The sequence below is a fragment of the Castor canadensis genome, chromosome 6 (assembly GCF_047511655.1).
Source record: "Castor canadensis chromosome 6, mCasCan1.hap1v2, whole genome shotgun sequence".
Classification (NCBI taxonomy): Eukaryota; Metazoa; Chordata; class Mammalia; order Rodentia; family Castoridae; genus Castor; species Castor canadensis.
In genome coordinates, this window is record NC_133391.1 from 164,964,103 (window position 1) to 164,981,873 (window position 17,771).

General features: G+C 41.3%; 1 protein-coding gene across 2 annotated transcripts in view; it reads left to right on the top strand.

Moving 5' to 3' along the window:
• Ankh (ANKH inorganic pyrophosphate transport regulator) overlaps positions 1-17,771 on the top strand; it is a 134,758-nt gene that overhangs the window by 79,423 nt on the left and 37,564 nt on the right. For both annotated transcript variants that reach the window (XM_074077711.1, XM_020157837.2), the window contains exons 3-4: positions 9,669-9,787; positions 16,383-16,466. In XM_074077711.1, the coding sequence (XP_073933812.1) occupies positions 9,669-9,787; positions 16,383-16,466 (203 nt within the window). The remainder of the gene's footprint in view (positions 1-9,668; positions 9,788-16,382; positions 16,467-17,771) is intronic.

Here is a 17,771-nt window from a genome sequence, read left to right on the forward strand (position 1 = left end):
AGCTTGAGGATTAATCCAGACCACTTACGGTGTATTCCCAGCAGCTAAGGTTTACTTCCATAACTATGAATCTAAAAGTAAATAGGGTAAGGCCTTTGTGGTTTTTCTCCTTACTATGACATAGAATTTTGTTCTAAGAACTGTGTGGAAGAGAACAAATCTGCTATGAAATTATTCAGCCAAAGTGTTGATATTGATCATTCCATTTGTGCTCAGAGCTTCAGGGCCTGGATAGGTAGAGAAAGATGCCTTTCTTTCCCTCACCTTATGCCCTAAATGCTAACTGCCAGGATTTGAGAGAAATTTCTGCAGCTAGATTTGATCTGGACCATTTCCAAAGATAGTATATAGAGAGAAAAAATTCTACGAATTTTTGAAGGCTTGTCTAAATATGTAAATTAGTTTCCTTTTGCTATTAGTCTTTTTACTTGGACCTCTAAATAAACCTAGCATTCCCTGTTAGCCATGGTCAAATGAGACTTCGGGATGAATAGCTAATGAATAGCTGAGGAACAACTAGGAAAGAAAAAAGCTGAACATACTGTTCATAAAAGCTGTGGTTGAAACTGATGTGATGAAAATGTGGTCATTCAGATAAAAATGAACTTTGCTTTTCAATTTAAATTGTAAGTTTTCCCTTTTTAAAGGAGAATCATAAAATCTGAAATTTAAGCCAAAAGAGCTGTATATCCCATTACATTTAATAATCATTTTATCACATTTGATATTTTTTACAAAGCTTTATTGCTTGCATCAAACAAATGCTTTCTTCGGTTGCTATCCATTCTGTTCAACACCTAAATCTTACATGTCAAGGGTTTTTCCCTCTTCTAGTTCACCGGCCTCATTTCAGTTTTCTACAAAACTGTTTAGTCTCTCTGTTGTTTTCTGCTGTCTGCTACATCATGAACATTTGCTCACCTTTCTCCCTCCTTCCTGTTTTATTGGTCTGTAAGGTCTTGCCCATTCTTTATTTTCTATAACCTTGACCACAGCTTCGTGATGGGACATTGCTATCTCTCTATCCCCCACCTTTTCCTGTATCAGTAAACATTTCCCTCCCAGTTCCAGTTTCTACTTTGTGTGTCTCCTACAGTAGACACTTAAACCCATTTTCACTTTTTAATGATGCTGAGAAAGCTGCTTACATTTCTACTTTAGCGGTCAACTCTCAGGTGACTATGATTGTGTCAGGGAACCCTCCACCAAATAAGCCTAACTTGAGGAGCGTGTATGACCTCCGGCAGTCTTCCAAGTCATCTTTGCTCAGACTGATGCTGAAATGAGCATCTATTCCTTGCAGGAACAGCCCCTGACTGGATCTATGTCAGCAGGAAGCCACATATTAAAAATATGCCATGCTTAAATCACAGAGTGGGAATATGAACCAGAGAAATTTAGGTTTAAACTTAATTTCTGTCTACTCTTCTATTCAGACAAAACCAGCCTGGTTACCTTAAGTGTTTCTTTGGTTGCTACTTCCTCAGTGCCATAATGAATTTATTTCCTTTTCTCGAGTTTCTCTGGTTTATATAAGCGCTCATGAGCACACAGAGCAGGAAGAGCTTCTTTCTTTTGGGAGTTGGGACTGAAAGGCCTTATGGACTGGTTCTGAAAGGATGAGTTGTATTTCTGTACAACCCTGCCTAGCTTTTTCCTAATCTTCTATATAAAATGAAGTCAAGAATTTGATCCTGTTCTCTAAATTAATACTTTGCTAGGACTGGGTAGCCCAGTGTTAGGGCACTTGCCTCACACTAGCATGAGAGGGGGCCTGGGTTCAATCTGTAGTACCTCAAAAAATATATACATATACATGCACATACATATGCATATGTGTGTGTATCCATATCTACACAGAGTCCCTAGTGGTTACTCTTCTTGCCTACTTTCTACATGTCTGTTATGTCTGTCTAGCACAGAATCATGCCTTTAGCACCACTACAACATTGTGCATTTTTTCAATTAATGGTGACTTTCTTGGATCCATTTTGCTTTGCTTTCAACTTTTTCTGTTCATTCATTTTACTCTTTAAGATACTAGCTACTTTCCCCAACATAAAGCTTTCTGTACAGTTCATGAATATGGCTCTCTTTTTGTATATTTTCACTAGTAAAACTCATCTGTGTTCCCATAGGATGTTGTTAAGTATGAATTGAGCCATTTTAACTAGGCAGAGATATGTCACTCGCGTCACTAGACTCTTCTTCCTCTTTGAGTGTTGGGGACTTTTATTCTATAAATTATCCTTCCTGGGATTACAGAAGAGTGAGAGTAAGAACTGCCCTTCGTTTCATTCACTTTCCAAATGACACAGTCTCCATTTATTGATGCGGTTCAACAAAATATGTTCTGAACTATTAGTGCATGTCACTCTAGGACCTGTTGATAGAAAAGTGGGAATAGAAGTGAGATAGGTACAAAAGATGCACACCCTTCTCTCTTAAGTACATGTAGCTGATGGGAAAGTGTGTGTGTTCAGTGCCAATTTCTAGAATGCTGGAAGAGCTGTGTTCAGCCATTGATCGCTTTTGAGAATAGTTAAAAAAAAACAGAGAATTTAACAAACCTCTCTGGACACAGGTAAGCTAATGATCGTGAGAAAACAGAAGGAACTGTTAAGGAGGAAATGATGGTAGAGCCAGCAGCAGCCACACCTTTAAAACTCAGAGGGAAATGAAGCAAGAAAGGGTCCAGAGTTGAGTGTAATAGGTCCTAGGATGGGTGCCGTGTGCTCGGGCCAGGCAGGTAACCAGGTAAAGGAGATTTAGAGTCTAAGACCAGGAAGAGCTCTGTGGACTGCATGGAAAACCACAGGGGGAGAGAGGGGAATTGGGAGAGGCAGGGGAGTAGGAAAGTAAAAGAGAGAAAGCTGGCAGGGACAGCAGTTGCATCACATGGTGTGCCTATGGCTGTTTGTGAAGTCCCTTGGACACCGTTTCACACTAGTGGGCATTTTTTGTGATGGCTCAGTGACAGCAATATTGAGTAAGATTTATTCTATTGTTTGTGTATGTTTAATTCAGCTTTAACCAATAGAGGTTGCTATGTTCTGCTTATTTGCATCTTTATAACCTCATAATCCTTAAAGAAATTGTTTCATATTTAGAAAAATTGGCTGTATTTTATAATTCTGCATCATCTCCCTGGTTGTGAACTAGTGCCTTGTTAGATATTGTAAGATTTCTTTCAAAAATTACGTTTGTTCCGCAATGCTTCTAGACATTGAAGAAACCCTGTTTCCTAGTGTGATCCTCTTTGGCTTTTAGCTGGATGAAGTTGAACACTCCATGGTTTTGGTATTTGTACTAATAATCTACCAGTTCCTGGAGGCTCCTCTTTACTTAGAAGGGACTTCAAATGTGACCATGTCCACCTCTGGAAAATAGGATGCAGATGTAGCTTTCACTACCCGATGTCATCTCTGCATATCAGTTAATGGGTCGCAGTGGCACTACTGAAACAGGCTCAGATCTTAGAGCACTAACAGCTTTTTTATAGTGTCATTAGTTATTAATTGCATTTGTCTCAATAAAGAAAACCTTTTACTGGGTCCTTCTAACTACATTTGCTAAGATAAGGAATTCTTTTCCATTGTGTTTCATATTCATTCTTTCTGGACCCCACTGGTGAGGAAAACATTCTTTTATCCTTCAGACATTTGTACAGGGGTATGCTTTCCCACTTATAGACTGAATCCCACTGACTACACAGTCTCTTCCCCAGGAAGGCTTGATGTAGCTTGTAAGGCAAAGATGGCTGCAATTTCTGAACCCACCAAACCTCATGCCATGGCTTGCATTGGTGGTATAGTGGTGAGCATAGCTGCCTTCCAAACCTCATGCCATGGACCAAATGAGTAAGAAACCTGGAACTGTGTGGGATTTGACAGACTTAAAGTCTAGAAGATTCACTGCCCTGAAGGGCCTGTCCATTCTGTGCACACCCATAGCCTGGCTGTAGCTACCCAAATTGAAGGAACCTTGGGAGCATTTCTTAGCTGTTGTTGGACAGCTGAGTTAGCGTCCCTTTTTAAGTTTAATTACGCCATGCCTGTTGTCGTGGACTCACCTATGAGACACTGTTCATAAAAGATACAGGGCAGAAGGTTTGCCACTACCCCTTAATTTAGACCAGTGGTCATTGTGCAGGAGAGATCCTGTTCCTCACTCTTAACGAAACTATAAAAGAAGAAAGCTTGCTGACCTTGTGTTTGGTTTCATTTGGGCCCAAGTTAATTTCCCACAAGGAAATCGGTGTTTCCTGACCTCCTCCTTCACAGAGCTGTAGGAACAATTGCCGTGGCTTTTGGGCTCTTTTTATATGCTTATTCTCAACTGGGACTTGCGCTTTGTGTTCTGAGGCAGCCAAGAGGCAGCAGAACTCATGGGAGCTGAGCGTTTACAGGCTCCTCCAGTGGGCAATTGAAGTAATTCTACACTAGTTCATTTTCTGATCTTCTCTTTTCAAAATTTCCCCTTGTTCCTGGGTTATAGATCAGTCCTATAATGAAGGAATGCTCCAGTTTGCCACGATTCACACCAACAAGGGTGCTAGGAACAAACTGACAGTTTCAATAGCATCCCATAGTTTGTTATCTAAAAGCCCTTCCCGGTATTTAATGGCTCAAAACACAAGCATTTATTTTTGTTTGCCTCACCATGGATGGCTGGCTGGGTTTCTTGGCTGGGCTCACACCTCTGTGGTCAGCCAACAGTCGGGGGGGGCTCTGCTGATCTTGGTGGGGGGTGCTCCCTGGAGGTAGTTAGCTGACCACAGGCAGGCTCAGGCGGCCTCGGCTAGGACAGCTGGGCTGTCTTCTACTCAGTCTCTCATGGTCTGGTAGAATTGCCTGGACTTCTTTAGATGGCTGTGCCCAGACTCCAGGTGGAAGGGTAGAGGCACATAAGCATCCTGAGGCCAAGAGGCATCCTGAGGCCATCCCTTCCACTGCACGCTACTGACCAGAAGGTAGCAGGTGAGCCCAGGGTTAAGGAGTTAGGGACATGAACTCCAGCTTTTGGCAGGGAGAGCTGCAAAATCACAGAGTGGAGATTCAGGAGGAAGGAAGAATTGGGGGCATTTTCAGTCACTTCTTTTGGGGATGATGGATTCATGTATCTATTCAGTTGACTTTTATCAAACTTACTGTGGGGTAAATGCTGGGCTACATCCTGGGTATTCAGACATGACTAAGACTTGTCCTCTAGAGAGAAGCAAATACCTGCCATAAATTAATGAGCTCTACTCTGCCAAGGCTTGAATGAGGAGGAATTTTGTTCTTCTGTTCTGTTAAAATTTTGCATTTACTCTACTTATACATGAGTTCATGGTATCTGTCCTAGTCCTAGGCCATGTGTGCCTCTCCTGTCCCCATGTTTTCCAGACAAACATTGCCCAGTACAGATTATAGCTGAGTTACGTTATGTGTCAGGGTCCCAGCTACCATACAGGAAACCTTCCCTTTTACAGCTGAGCTAGTTGGTACAGTACCTAATATGAACAAGTCATTCAACACATATTAGTTGAAGTCATTTATATGTGGTCTCTCAGCCTTGTAAGCACAAACACTTTGGAAGTGATACATTAGAAACTGAGAATGAAGTTGATTGCTCCCCCTGAAAAGAGGGAGTGGGATGAAAGAGAATGGTGGTGGGTGTGGATTCAAGTATGATATATTTGATATATTGTAAGAACTTTTGTAAATGCCCCAATGTACCCCCACCCAGCACCACAATAAAAAAAAAGAAAGAAGTCTCATAAACAGGATCCAGTGGTCAGTAAAGAGTACTGGGAAGACTTTTAAGCATTGGTAACTTGGGAATTTGAATTAGAATTAGGTTTCTCAAATTTGCAACTTGGAAATACACATATTATCCTAGTACTAAAATGGAGCAGGGACTTTTTCTAAGTTCCCATTGGAAAATATATGTATGTAGACTTGTTTTGATTTGTGTTAATATTTCATGGTTTGCATTAAATGCTAGTGACTACAGGATGAACAAGTTTGAGAACCATTGATTGTAGAAAGGACCTTCCTGTTACCTGGTTGAAGTCATAGGAGGTACAGACCTGAAAGGCCCTTTCTGTCTTTCCTTGTTTGGTCAGGGTCAAAGTTGTCTACCTATAAACAGGTCAAGTCAATGTCCTCTTGCTGTTTGCAGTGTCATAAAATCTGCTTACGTCTATTCAGGAGCCTTGTTTAATTTTGTTTTATAACTTTCTGCTCTTCACAAGGACTAATACAAGCTTGCAGAACAGTCTTGGTAAGGCAGTTGATAGAAGTTGAAGGTTGCTAAATATTGCTAAGGCAGCTAGCTTGATAATTAGGGACTCTGTGCAAAGCACTTCAAGCAAATCATCCTTGGCCAAGAGCTCTCCCAGGGCTGGAAATAGCTCAAGGGCTGGGAGGGAGGGAGTCAGGGAACTGGAGAGATTGGGTGAAAACAGGTGTGAGATTTTATACTCACAGTGCCCAGAGTGGTTATAAGCAGATTCTCCTTCTACTATGTAAAGAATAGAAGGAAATAAGGACAGCTTCTGATTTTGGCCTCCACATTTCTCCTTCAGTAGCTGAAAGAGAAAAAGCCTAAAATGAAAAGAAGGAGAAGCAAAGTAGCCTTGGGCCCGTCCATAAGTCCCAAGGCTGGAACTTGAGGGACAAGGAGAGTATCCCAGCAGGCCCTGGATGCTGAGAAAAGCAAGGGCAGGGGTCAAACATGTTCCCAGGGCTAGAAAGCTGGGTGGGCTCCTGTTTAAGAGAAAAGATTGAGAACTAAAGCCGTCCTTCAATCCCCATATCTGTGTGTGTTTACTCCAGTGCCCTGCATTGAGGCACTTTTGATGGTTTAGTTAAAATATACTAGTAAGAAGCTACATTGGCAAAGCATGAGCTTTGTTTCAACTGCTCAAACTCATGCGACCCCCTTTGTTTTCTTTTTTTAACTAACACTAGCCCAGAGTTTAACACTGAAACAATTCTCTCTCTTACTCAGAAGCTGCCTGCTTGTGTTTGTCAGGGCTGCTGTATCAAAGTACTGCAAACTGGGTGGCTTAAAAGCAGAAGTTCATCAACTCACAGCTCTGGAGGCTGGAAGTCCAAGGTCAGGGTGTCAGCAGGGTTGGTTCTCTCTGAGGACTTTGGGGGAGAATCTGGCCTATGCCAGACCCTGTTTTCTGGGGTTTGCAGCAGTCTTTGGCATTCTTTGGCATGTAAAGGAATCTCCAGGATCTGCCTTCATCCTTGCATGAGGTTCACCTTGTGTGCATCTGTCTTTGCATCCCAATTTGCCTTTTTTGTAAGGATGCCAGTCATGTTGGGTTGGGAGCCCACCCTACTACAGTATGACTTCATCTTAACTAATTATATCATCAGTGTCCCTGTTGCTACATAAGGTCACGTCCTCAGGCCCTTGGGTTAGGACCTGATGTTTGAACTTTGAGGAGACATAGTTTGCCCATGATACCATCCTTCTGAGGGTCAGCTCTTCCTCAGTTCTATGGTCCCCAGCTTTGGCCATTGCAGCCAGGTCTACTCACCAGGCATTTCATGTTGACTTCAGCCTTTGTGAGGAGATTTTAGCTCATGAGGTATCCATAGCCAGCTCCCTGCTTCTGCACGTGATCTTGCTACCATTTGCATTGCCAGTGGCCTCTTCCAAGGTGGGGGCAGTGGTGTGGGTAGGTCAAGACCCTGCAGAGTGAACATTTGTTGACTACATGAAAATAAATGTACAGATAAATAGCAGCAATGATAAATGCTGGGACAAAACCTCCATGGTTTGGCACCCAAAGCAGACCACTTAAATGATTCAGTGACATCTTTGTTCTGGCTTTGGGTTCCAGCCAGCTGAGTGCTGGTCTGAATGCCTTTACCACTTTGTAAAGTCCAGCTGCAGCTCTCCTGAGCTGCCTTCCAGTCCAAGACAAGCCTCCTCTCATCTGCTTGTCATCTCTATAGGGCTTCTGATCCAAATAAAAGGGACAGCCCAGCTGCCTTCTTCCTTCCTGTCCCTTGCCATAACTGATCTCATCATCCCACATCTAGTCTTTTTCTGCCTCGTGATGCTGGCTCTCATGGACTTCCAGCTCTCTCAAGGGCCCTTGTGGCCCTGCCACCCTCCTCACCTGGCACCTTTGCTTACCTTTGCAGTTGCCTTCTGGTTCTCACCTCTGTCCTTCCTTGGAGGATGTGGGGTTTTCCTCCTGCACTTGCTTGCCCTCCCACATCCATCCCTGCCTTGCTCTTTGGAAATTCCAGCCATCCCAGCCTCCTCATCCCCTGAAATCACCTATCTCCCCGCTATGGCCTCTGGGGTTTCCACCTGTTCATTGTAGTGTCTTGGATACTGTTCAAGACCTCACTTCAAAATATTAATGTGATAATAAGTTATCCCCTGAACTTTGAAATGGGGGAATTCTTATTATTCCACATAAAGTGAGACTGTATTCCAGCTCCATTCTGACTTCAGAGTCTCTCCTGTGGTTTGTGCATATTCTTTTTTTTTTTGGGAGGTATTAGGGTTTGAACTCAGGTCCTCACACTTGCTAGGCAGGTGCTCTACCACTTGAGCCACTCCACCAGCCCATCATTTGCATGTCAATACACACAGACCTGAGAGTACAGTGGACCACTCACTGTTGAGATACCTGTAAAACACTGACAAACATAGAGGCTCATGCTGTCATACATTGACTTAGCCTTCATCAGGGAGGTCTATTTTCTACTTTGCTGATGGTCCTTGTCAGGATGCCTAGGTAGTCCTTAGGAAGGCCTGCCTGTCTCTTCTCTTACGTCTGTGGGCATGTACACACTCATCTGCCTCATGGATTAAGTGCCCTCTGTGTTTCAGTCCCACACTGTGACAACTCCTGACATAGGGACTTTTGAAGAATACCTTCTAAATGTCACTTTCCACTGCACAGGATTGTCCCCAATATCGTCACCCTCTTCCCAAGAAGTGAAATAAAAGAACTGGCAAGCATCAAGGGCTAATTTTTTTAAAACTGTACTGAAAAGGCATGGTAACATCTAGAAATTTTCTCTTAGAAATAACTAAACATTTAACTTCACATTTATTCACCAAGCATTCCTCCCTCCCTCCTTCCCTCCTTTATTCCTTCTGTTGGGCTTTGTGCTTGCAAAGCAGGTGGTCTACTGTTTGGGCCACCCTCCAGTCCATTTTGCTCTGGTTATCTTAGAGATGGGGTCTCGAGAAATATTCGCCCAGGCTGGCCTTGAACCACAAGCAATCCTCCCAATTTCAGCCTCCCAAGTAGCTAGGATTTCAGGCATGAGCCACCGGTGCCCAGCTAAGCATTCTTAGCTGGTATTACAAATGCACAACAATAGGAGATTGAGTAAGCTAATACTAAGTAAACCTACAAATTCAGTGACTTAAAATGTAGAAACATACCACAGAGAGATGGTCATGCTTACAAACCATATGTAGTCAGTCTTATTGTCATGTTAAAATTCACACACTTACCCCCTTCCCCCACATCCATACAGAACTGAGCAATTAGAACCAAAATCCAGAGTGATAGCTGGTGACCCTCTCTGGGTAGAGGGATGAGGTTATAGATTTTTTTTTAAGGTTTTTAGACTAAAAAGCCTATAAAATACCTTTTTCTAAATATTCCCATGTGTGTTTTTGATCCTGTGCAGCATATAGTGACTTAGGCTACTACATTATCAACAAACTGCACCATGTGGACGAGTCCGTGGGGAGCAAAACAAGACGGGCCTTCCTGTATCTAGCTGCCTTCCCTTTCATGGATGCCATGGTAAGTAGAGGACACCACTGGATTTTCTTTGTCATGGTAAAATGTATGTAACATAAAATTTGCCATTTTAACCATTTTTCTGTGGGTAGTTTAATGGTATGATGAACATTCATGTTTGTGTACAGTCTTCAGGGCTGTTCTTACTTTGCAAAACTGAAACTCTGTATCAGTTAACCACTTCCCCCTTCCACAGCCTCTGGAAACCACACTTCTACTTCTGTCTCCATGACTTTGACTGCATTTGATACCTCATAGGAGAGACATCAGTCTGTGTTTGTTCTTTAGTGACTACCTGATTTCATTTTACATAATATCTTCAATGTTGTATCCATGTTGCAGCATGCATGTCAGAATTTCATTCCTTTTGAAAGCTAAATACTATTCTATTGCATAGGTACAGTACATTTTGCCTAGCCAATCCTTTGCATTGCTGCTACATTTGACTATCATACTCAATACCCATATGAACATGAGCAAACAAATATGTTTGAGTCCCTGCTTTTAGTTCTTTTGGATATACACCCAAAGTGAGATTGCTATAAAATGGTGATTCCTTTTTTGTTGTTATCATTGTTGTTTTGGTTTGGGGTTTTTTTGTTGTTTCTTGAGACAGGATCTTGCAATGCATCTTTCAATGTAGCCCAGACTGGCCTTGAACTTGTGATCCTCCTGCCTCTGCCTCTAAATGCTGGGATTACAGGCCTTTACAACATGCCTGGCTTTTTTTGTTTGTTTGTTTGTTTGTTTGTTTGATCTCGAGGCTTTGCACTGACAAAACAGGTGCTCTACCACTGGAGCCACACCTCCTGTCCATTTCGCTTTACTTATTTTGGGAGTAGGGTCTTGCTTTTTACTCAGGCTGGCCTCAAACTATGATCTTCCCAATCTCAGCCTCCCAAGTAGCTAGAATTATAGATGTGAGCCACCAGCACCCAGATAGAATAGCTTTCTGATAAGCTAACCACCCATATAGTGTAAGCACCCAAAGTTTTAGAATAAGAATTTCCTGAACTACTGAAAAGATTCCATTACTTTAATAACCAGCCTTACTACATTAGATAAGGACTATTCATCTCCATAAATTCTTTGTGAGTGATCTTGAAGACAATGTTTTTTTCTTTTCACCTGTATATAGATATAAACACCCTTAACACCCAACGACATATAATACTAGAAAATAAACTCTTTGGGCTATATTTAAATTACTCTTGGAAGAAGACTTCAATGTGAGAATTTTTGGTTTTTTTTTATTGTGATCCTAGAGAATCAAACCCACTTCCTGCATGCTAAGCAGGTGCTCTGTGACTGAGCCCTGGAGGGAGACTTTAGAATATTCTGGTCTACATAATCTTGTAATTCTCAAGTTTCATGTGTAAGTGGATCTCCATTGAGGTGAGGCCACAGCCCCAAACCCTTAAAGGAATGAGGCAAGGTAAAAATACATATGATCATTCCCACCAGGTCAACAGTCTTAAATTGACCTTTGACCTTTTGTTAGATTATTGGCACAGCCTCAGTGATTCTCTGATGGCTTTCAACTAATCTACAAGACAGTCTTTAATATTAAACTCCCAGTTGTGACACAAAGGTCCTTGTTCTTAATTGTTATGATATCACTGTGGGTGGGAGAATTAGGTTGTCTGAAACACGTGCTCTTGGATTTTCTTTCTCTTACTTGGTACCAGCTAGGTTTCCTCTAGTGGCTGACACAGGTAACTCAGGGAAAAGAAAAGGGCAAAGAAGCTGCAATCATGGAGCCAGCTTCCCCACAGTCCACATTGGCCTACAGGGAGCCTGATGCTTTTTTTTTTTTACATGATGACATACAATTTTCCATGTATCCAGAGTATTAGAAATATTTTTTCTATTTTATTTTATTTTTATTATTGTTTTGCTGGGGGTACATTGTGATAGTTATAAAAGTTCTCACAATATATCATAGTTGAATTCACCCCCCATCGTTCTTTATCCCCCTCCCCCATTCTTGGGATAGTTTCAAAAAGCCTTATTTTTCCATTTACAAACATTTAGAAGATACATGATAAGCTATATTTTATATGAATTAGGCATCATGAAAGGCCTTTGTAGATTGCTGTGTATGGCAGGATCACTGGGCCAACAAATTACAATATTTTCAACTTAACAGTGGGCTTATTGGGATGTAATCCCATCTATGTATATGTATTTAGGTTACCAAGGACCTTTTATTGAGAAGATGATTTTCCACTGCATTGAAGTTTAATCTTTGCTGTGAATCAGGTGACCCTATGAAAGTGGGATGGTTTTTCTATCTTTGAGACACTACAATGGTATCTTAACTTATATCACCTTTTGGTATATCTTGATATCTGGCCATATGTCATCTACCTTTATTGTTACTCTTTAAGATTGCTTTCACTATTCCTCACCTTTTGCATTTCTATATATATCAGCTTGTCAGTTTTTACAACAAAATGGTAGCATTTTCATTTGATTGTATTGACATCTTTATTATATTAAATTTTTTAATTCAAATACTTGGTGTATCTATTTAGGATTACTTTTGTAATTTTCTGCATAGAAAATTAGTGTCTTTTTATTTATTCTCAAACTGTTATTTGATGTTCTTATATTTTCTATTTTCATGTAGATAGAAATATAATCGATGTTCTTTTTTTGACAGTATGATGTTTTTATTTGTTTCCTAATTTACAGGATTACATTAATATCTGAGTGTTAAACTCCCATTTACTCTTTTTTTTTAATTGTTTTATTATTCATATGTGCATACAAGGCTTGGTTCATTTCTCCCCCCTGCCCCCACCCCCTCCCTTACCACCCACTCCACCCCCTCCCGCTCCCCCCCTCAATACCCAGCAGAAACTATTTTGCCCTTATTTCTAATTTTGTTGTAGAGAGAGTATAAGCAATAATAGGAAGGAACAAGGGTTTTTGCTGGTTGAGATAAGGATAGCCATACAGGGCATTGACTCACATTGATTTCCTGTGCGTGGGTGTTACCTTCTAGGTTAATTCTTTTTGATCTAACCTTTTCTCTAGTACCTGTTCCCCTTTTCCTATTGACCTCAGTTGCTTTAAGGTATCTGCTTTAGTTTCTCTGCGTTAAGGGCAACAAATGCTAGCTAGTTTTTTAGGTGTCTTACCTATCCTCACCCCTCCCTTGTGTGCTCTCGCTTTTATCATGTGCTCATAGTCCAATTCCCTTGTTGTGTTTGCCCTTGATCTAATGTCCACATATGAGGAAGAACATACGATTTTTGGTCTTTTGGGCCAGGCTAACCTCACTGAGAATGATGTTCTCCAATTCCATCCATTTACCAGCGAATGATAACATTTCGTTCTTCTTCATGGCTGCATAAAATTCCATTGTGTATAGATACCACATTTTCTTAATCCATTCGTCAGTCACTTTTCAGAGAACTTAATGAAGTGAACTTCTTCCCATCCTGAAAGAGTTAAGGCCTAACTCCCTAGACTGAGGCTGTGATATTGCTCTAATTTCTGTCCTTCTCTGAACTGGAAATAGGACTCTAAACACAGAGAATTGTAATTATACGGTGAATTCTGGGAACTCAGGACTGTTAGTAAAAGTGAGTTGCTAACTCTTCGAACACCCTGTCTTACTGCCTTTCAGCTGTATTTTAATTTGCTACAAGAGAGTTTCTAAAATTCAGTGTAGACTGAGCCTCCTTAGTCCAAAATCCACACTTCGGTTTTTTTTCCTGTGGGCTTCTTTCCCCATTCTTTCATTTTTTTTAATTGTTTATACATTATTCATTTGTGTATACATTGTTTGCCCATTGCCCCTCGCCCCCAGTCCTCCTCCAACCCCCTCGCTTCCAGACAGAACTTGTTCTGCCCTCTTCTCCAATTTTGTTTAAGAGAAAACATAACAGATAATGAGAAAGACATATTGTTTTTGCTAGTTTGAGATAAAGATAGTTATACAGAGAGATTCCTAGTGTCGTTTCCATACACACGTGTATTACAACACACATTGGTTCATATCTTCCAGACCTCTTCACTGCTTCCTAGTCCCCTTCCCATAGTGGTCTCCGCCTGTTTAAGATTACCTTATTCACTCCTCTACAGTGGGCACATCAACCACTTTCAAGTTTTAGGTTTCCTTCCCTTTCCCTATTCCTCCCGTGCGCATTCTCCCCTTAGCGTGTGACCCATGTCCAGTGATATTACTGCACTTGTTTTAGGTCTATAATCTGCATATGAGGGAGAACATATGATTTTTGGCCTTCTGAGCCTGGCTAACTTTGCTTAAGATGATGTTCTCCAGTTCTGTCCATTTACTTGAGAATGACAAAATGTCATTCTTCTTTGTGGCTGACTAAAATTCTGTTGTGTATAAATACCACATTTTCTTAATCCATTTGTTGGTAGTGGGGCATCTTGGCTGTTTCCATAGCTTGGCTATTGTGAATAGTGCTGCAATAAACATGGGTGTGCAGGTGCCTCTGGAGTAACCTGAGTCGCATTCCTTTGGGTATATCCCCAGGAGTGGGATCATATGGCAGATCTAGGTTTAAGGTTTTTTAAGAAGCCTCCATATTGTTTCCAAAGTGGTTGTATTAGCTTGCATTCCCACCAGCAGTGTATGAGGGTTCCTTTTTCTCCACATCCTCACCAACGTTTGTTGTTGGTGGTGTTTTTGATGGTAGCTATTATAACAGGAATGCAGTGGTATCTTAGTGTGGTTTTGATTTGCATTTTCTTTATGGCCAGGGATGGTGAACATTTTTTCATGTGTTTTTTTGGCCATTTGGAGTTTTTCCTTTGAAAAAGTTCTGTTTAGTTCAGTTGCCCACTTCTTTATTGGTTCATTGAAAATCCAGACTTCTAAGAGCTCCAAAATCCAGAACTTTTGTTTTGTTGTTGTTGTTGCAGTACTGGGGTTTGAACTCAGGGCTACACCTTGAGACATTCCACCAGCCCTTTATTGCGATGGGTTTTTTTAGATATAGGGTCTCGCGAACTATTTGCCCAGGGCTGGCTTCAAACCATGATCCTCCTGATCTCTGCCTCCTGAGTAGGTAGGATTGCAGGCATGAAATAGCAGTGTCCAGCTTCCAGAACTTCTTTGAGCACTAACATAACACCACAACTAGGAAATTCTACATCCAACATATGCGAAGCTATGTTTCACGCACAAAAGATTTTTACATATTGTATAGAATTAACCTTCAAGCTATGTGTATAAAGTGTATACAAAACATAGATGAATTTTGTGTTTAGACATGGGTCCCAGCCACAAGATATCTTATTATATATATGCATGTATTCCAAAATCCAAAGAAATTCAAAATCTGAAATACTTGTAGTCCCGGCATTTTGAAGAAGGGATCCTTGATGTATACATTATATAGCAGAGGTGATTATATCCTTTCTTTCATGTTTTATCTATGTAGTCTCCTAAAGACCTTAATATAACAGTAAGATTCAGCTAATAAAAACCAAAATAGCAATCATTTTTAAAGAGCAGATCACTGTTCTCCTCTCCCACCTACACTCACACATAACCAGGCCCCGATGTGTTGTTTGGAGGGACAATGTTCTAAACCACAGAGCTTATTATCCAGATGGCTAGCAGATGAGACAGCCCACAAGGTGCTGTGTGCACATGTCATGTACAGTTTGCACTTCTTTTAACACTTGGCACCTTGGGACCTCTGAGCTGAGGAAGGAAGTGGACACAGCAGGTGCTATCAGAAGACTTGACCTAGGGATCAGTCATACTCATGTGACCATGTTTAGCTCAGATGAAAGGTTATTTCAGTAGTCCAGATTGGCCTTAAAAGTAAGAATGATCCTTACACAGATCCTTTCATGAACTTCAGACCTCCACACCTGCTATCTCTAGACTTTGGGTTGCCTGCTCCCATTGTCCAGCCTTCCTCTTAACTTCCCTTGAAGACAAAAAATCAAGACTAAATCTTGCCAAAACCGAAAGAGAAGAAAATAGCAGAACCCTAATCAGTCAGTGAGAACTGCGGTGACTTCAGTAATCATATTAGAGCCCTCATTATAACACACTTCCTAGGAGAAACCATTTCTGTGTGAAAGATCTTGTTCCTCTACTCTTGCTATTCAATCAGCTTCCTGTCAGGCATACAAAGCTAACCAGCACACTAGTGCATACAGTTGCTTCTAAAGAAGTATAATAGTCACTCATTCCACTTAAAACCCTCATGTGGAGCTAGCCATAAGAGCAAGTTAATTTTGCTTACTGAAGACTTAGCAAACCTACACAGCTAAGAATTTTGGAAGCATACAGTATATTGCAGGAATAGCTAGTAATGCCAGGCATAGTGGCATTTGTCTGTGGTCCTAGCTACTCTGAAGGTACAGACAGGAAGAGACAGTCCTAGGCCAGCCCTGGATAGGAGAACCTGTCTGAAAAGCAAACTAAAAGCAAAAGGACTGGGGGCGTGGCCCAACTGACAGACTACTTGCCTAGCAAACCTGAGGCCCTGAGCTCCATCCCCAGTATGGAGAAAAATAAAGAACAGCCAATAAATCATAATGAGGAGAAATAATATAATCCAATGGTGTATCTCATGGCAAACTCTTTTCTTTCTGGCAGGCATGGACCCATGCTGGCATCCTCTTGAAACACAAATACAGTTTCCTGGTGGGATGTGCCTCAATCTCAGACGTCATTGCTCAGGTAATGATGGCCCCGTGAGTCAGTTGGAGCTACTCAGAGTGGCCTTCTGGTGAATGACCCACTGGATATACAGAGCTGACTGGTGACACACTTAGCATCATGTGCTGTGTGCTGCTCCCTGTATTCAACTCATACCAGTTATGGATTCTGGTGAATGCTTTTTAAATGAATGGAAAAGGAGATATCTTGTGACCAAAGTGTGTGTGTGTGTGTGTGTATATATATATATATATATATATATATATATATATATATAGTTGTGCTAGTTTTGAGGGGTGTATGGATTTAAATGTAGTGTCTGAGGCTTTAACCATTAATTTTAAAGAGCATGCATATGAAATGTTAAGTCAGGCCTGCTACATTTGAGCTGGTCATGGAGTTGCTGTGCCTTTGACAAAGTATCCCGTGTGGCCCAACAAAGTACAGTCTGTCACTCCATTCCACAGTGCACACTCAGGAACGTTTCTTAAACACTGGTTCTTGTGCAGGTGCCACGAAGAATAGTCAGTCACATGTCAATTCCTACATTTAAGAAGAACCCAGAAGTGATTCATCTGTCTGAAAAGGCCAGCATTTACCCTTCTGCAGGGCTAGTTCTCGAAGGTCTGGCAGTGACACTGGCTTCCAGTTCTTCCTTTCTTTTTCCACCCACCAAGGATGCCAAGAAAAACTTCAGCAAAAACTTAGATTTCATTCCTATCTTAGACCTTGAGCTCTAAGTGCACTTAAATTCTGCTTTCCTCTACCAGCATTCCCATGCTTTTGCCCTTCTTGTACACACTCATCCTTTTTTTTTGGTGGTGGTGGGTGGTACTAGGATTTGAACTCAGAGCCTTGTACTTGCTAGGCAAGTCCTCTACCACTTGAGCCATACCCCTAGCCCTTTGCTTTTGTTATTTTTCAGGTAGTATCTCATGTTTTTGCCCAGGCCAGCCTGGACCACGATCCTCCCTCCTGTGTAGCTGGGATCACAGGCATGAGCCACTGTGTCTGGCCACACCTCATCTTTTAGCCACTCTTTGAAATAATCTGCTGCTGAACTTAGATTTACCTCCCTAAAGACCAAGAATTAAACTTGCAAATTAACTGCACTTACTCCTTGGATCACTATTAAAAGTAATTTAAATTAATTCCTGCTAACACACGTGTGTGCATGCCTAAATACTAGTTAACATCATTCTTTGATATATCTTTGTTAATTTTCTTGCAGCATTATAAGAGTTTTGTCCCAGTCTTATTTTCAGCATTCTTTGAGAGATGAACTAAGCTGCCTTTTCACACTAATCCTTTAATTTGTAATGAAGG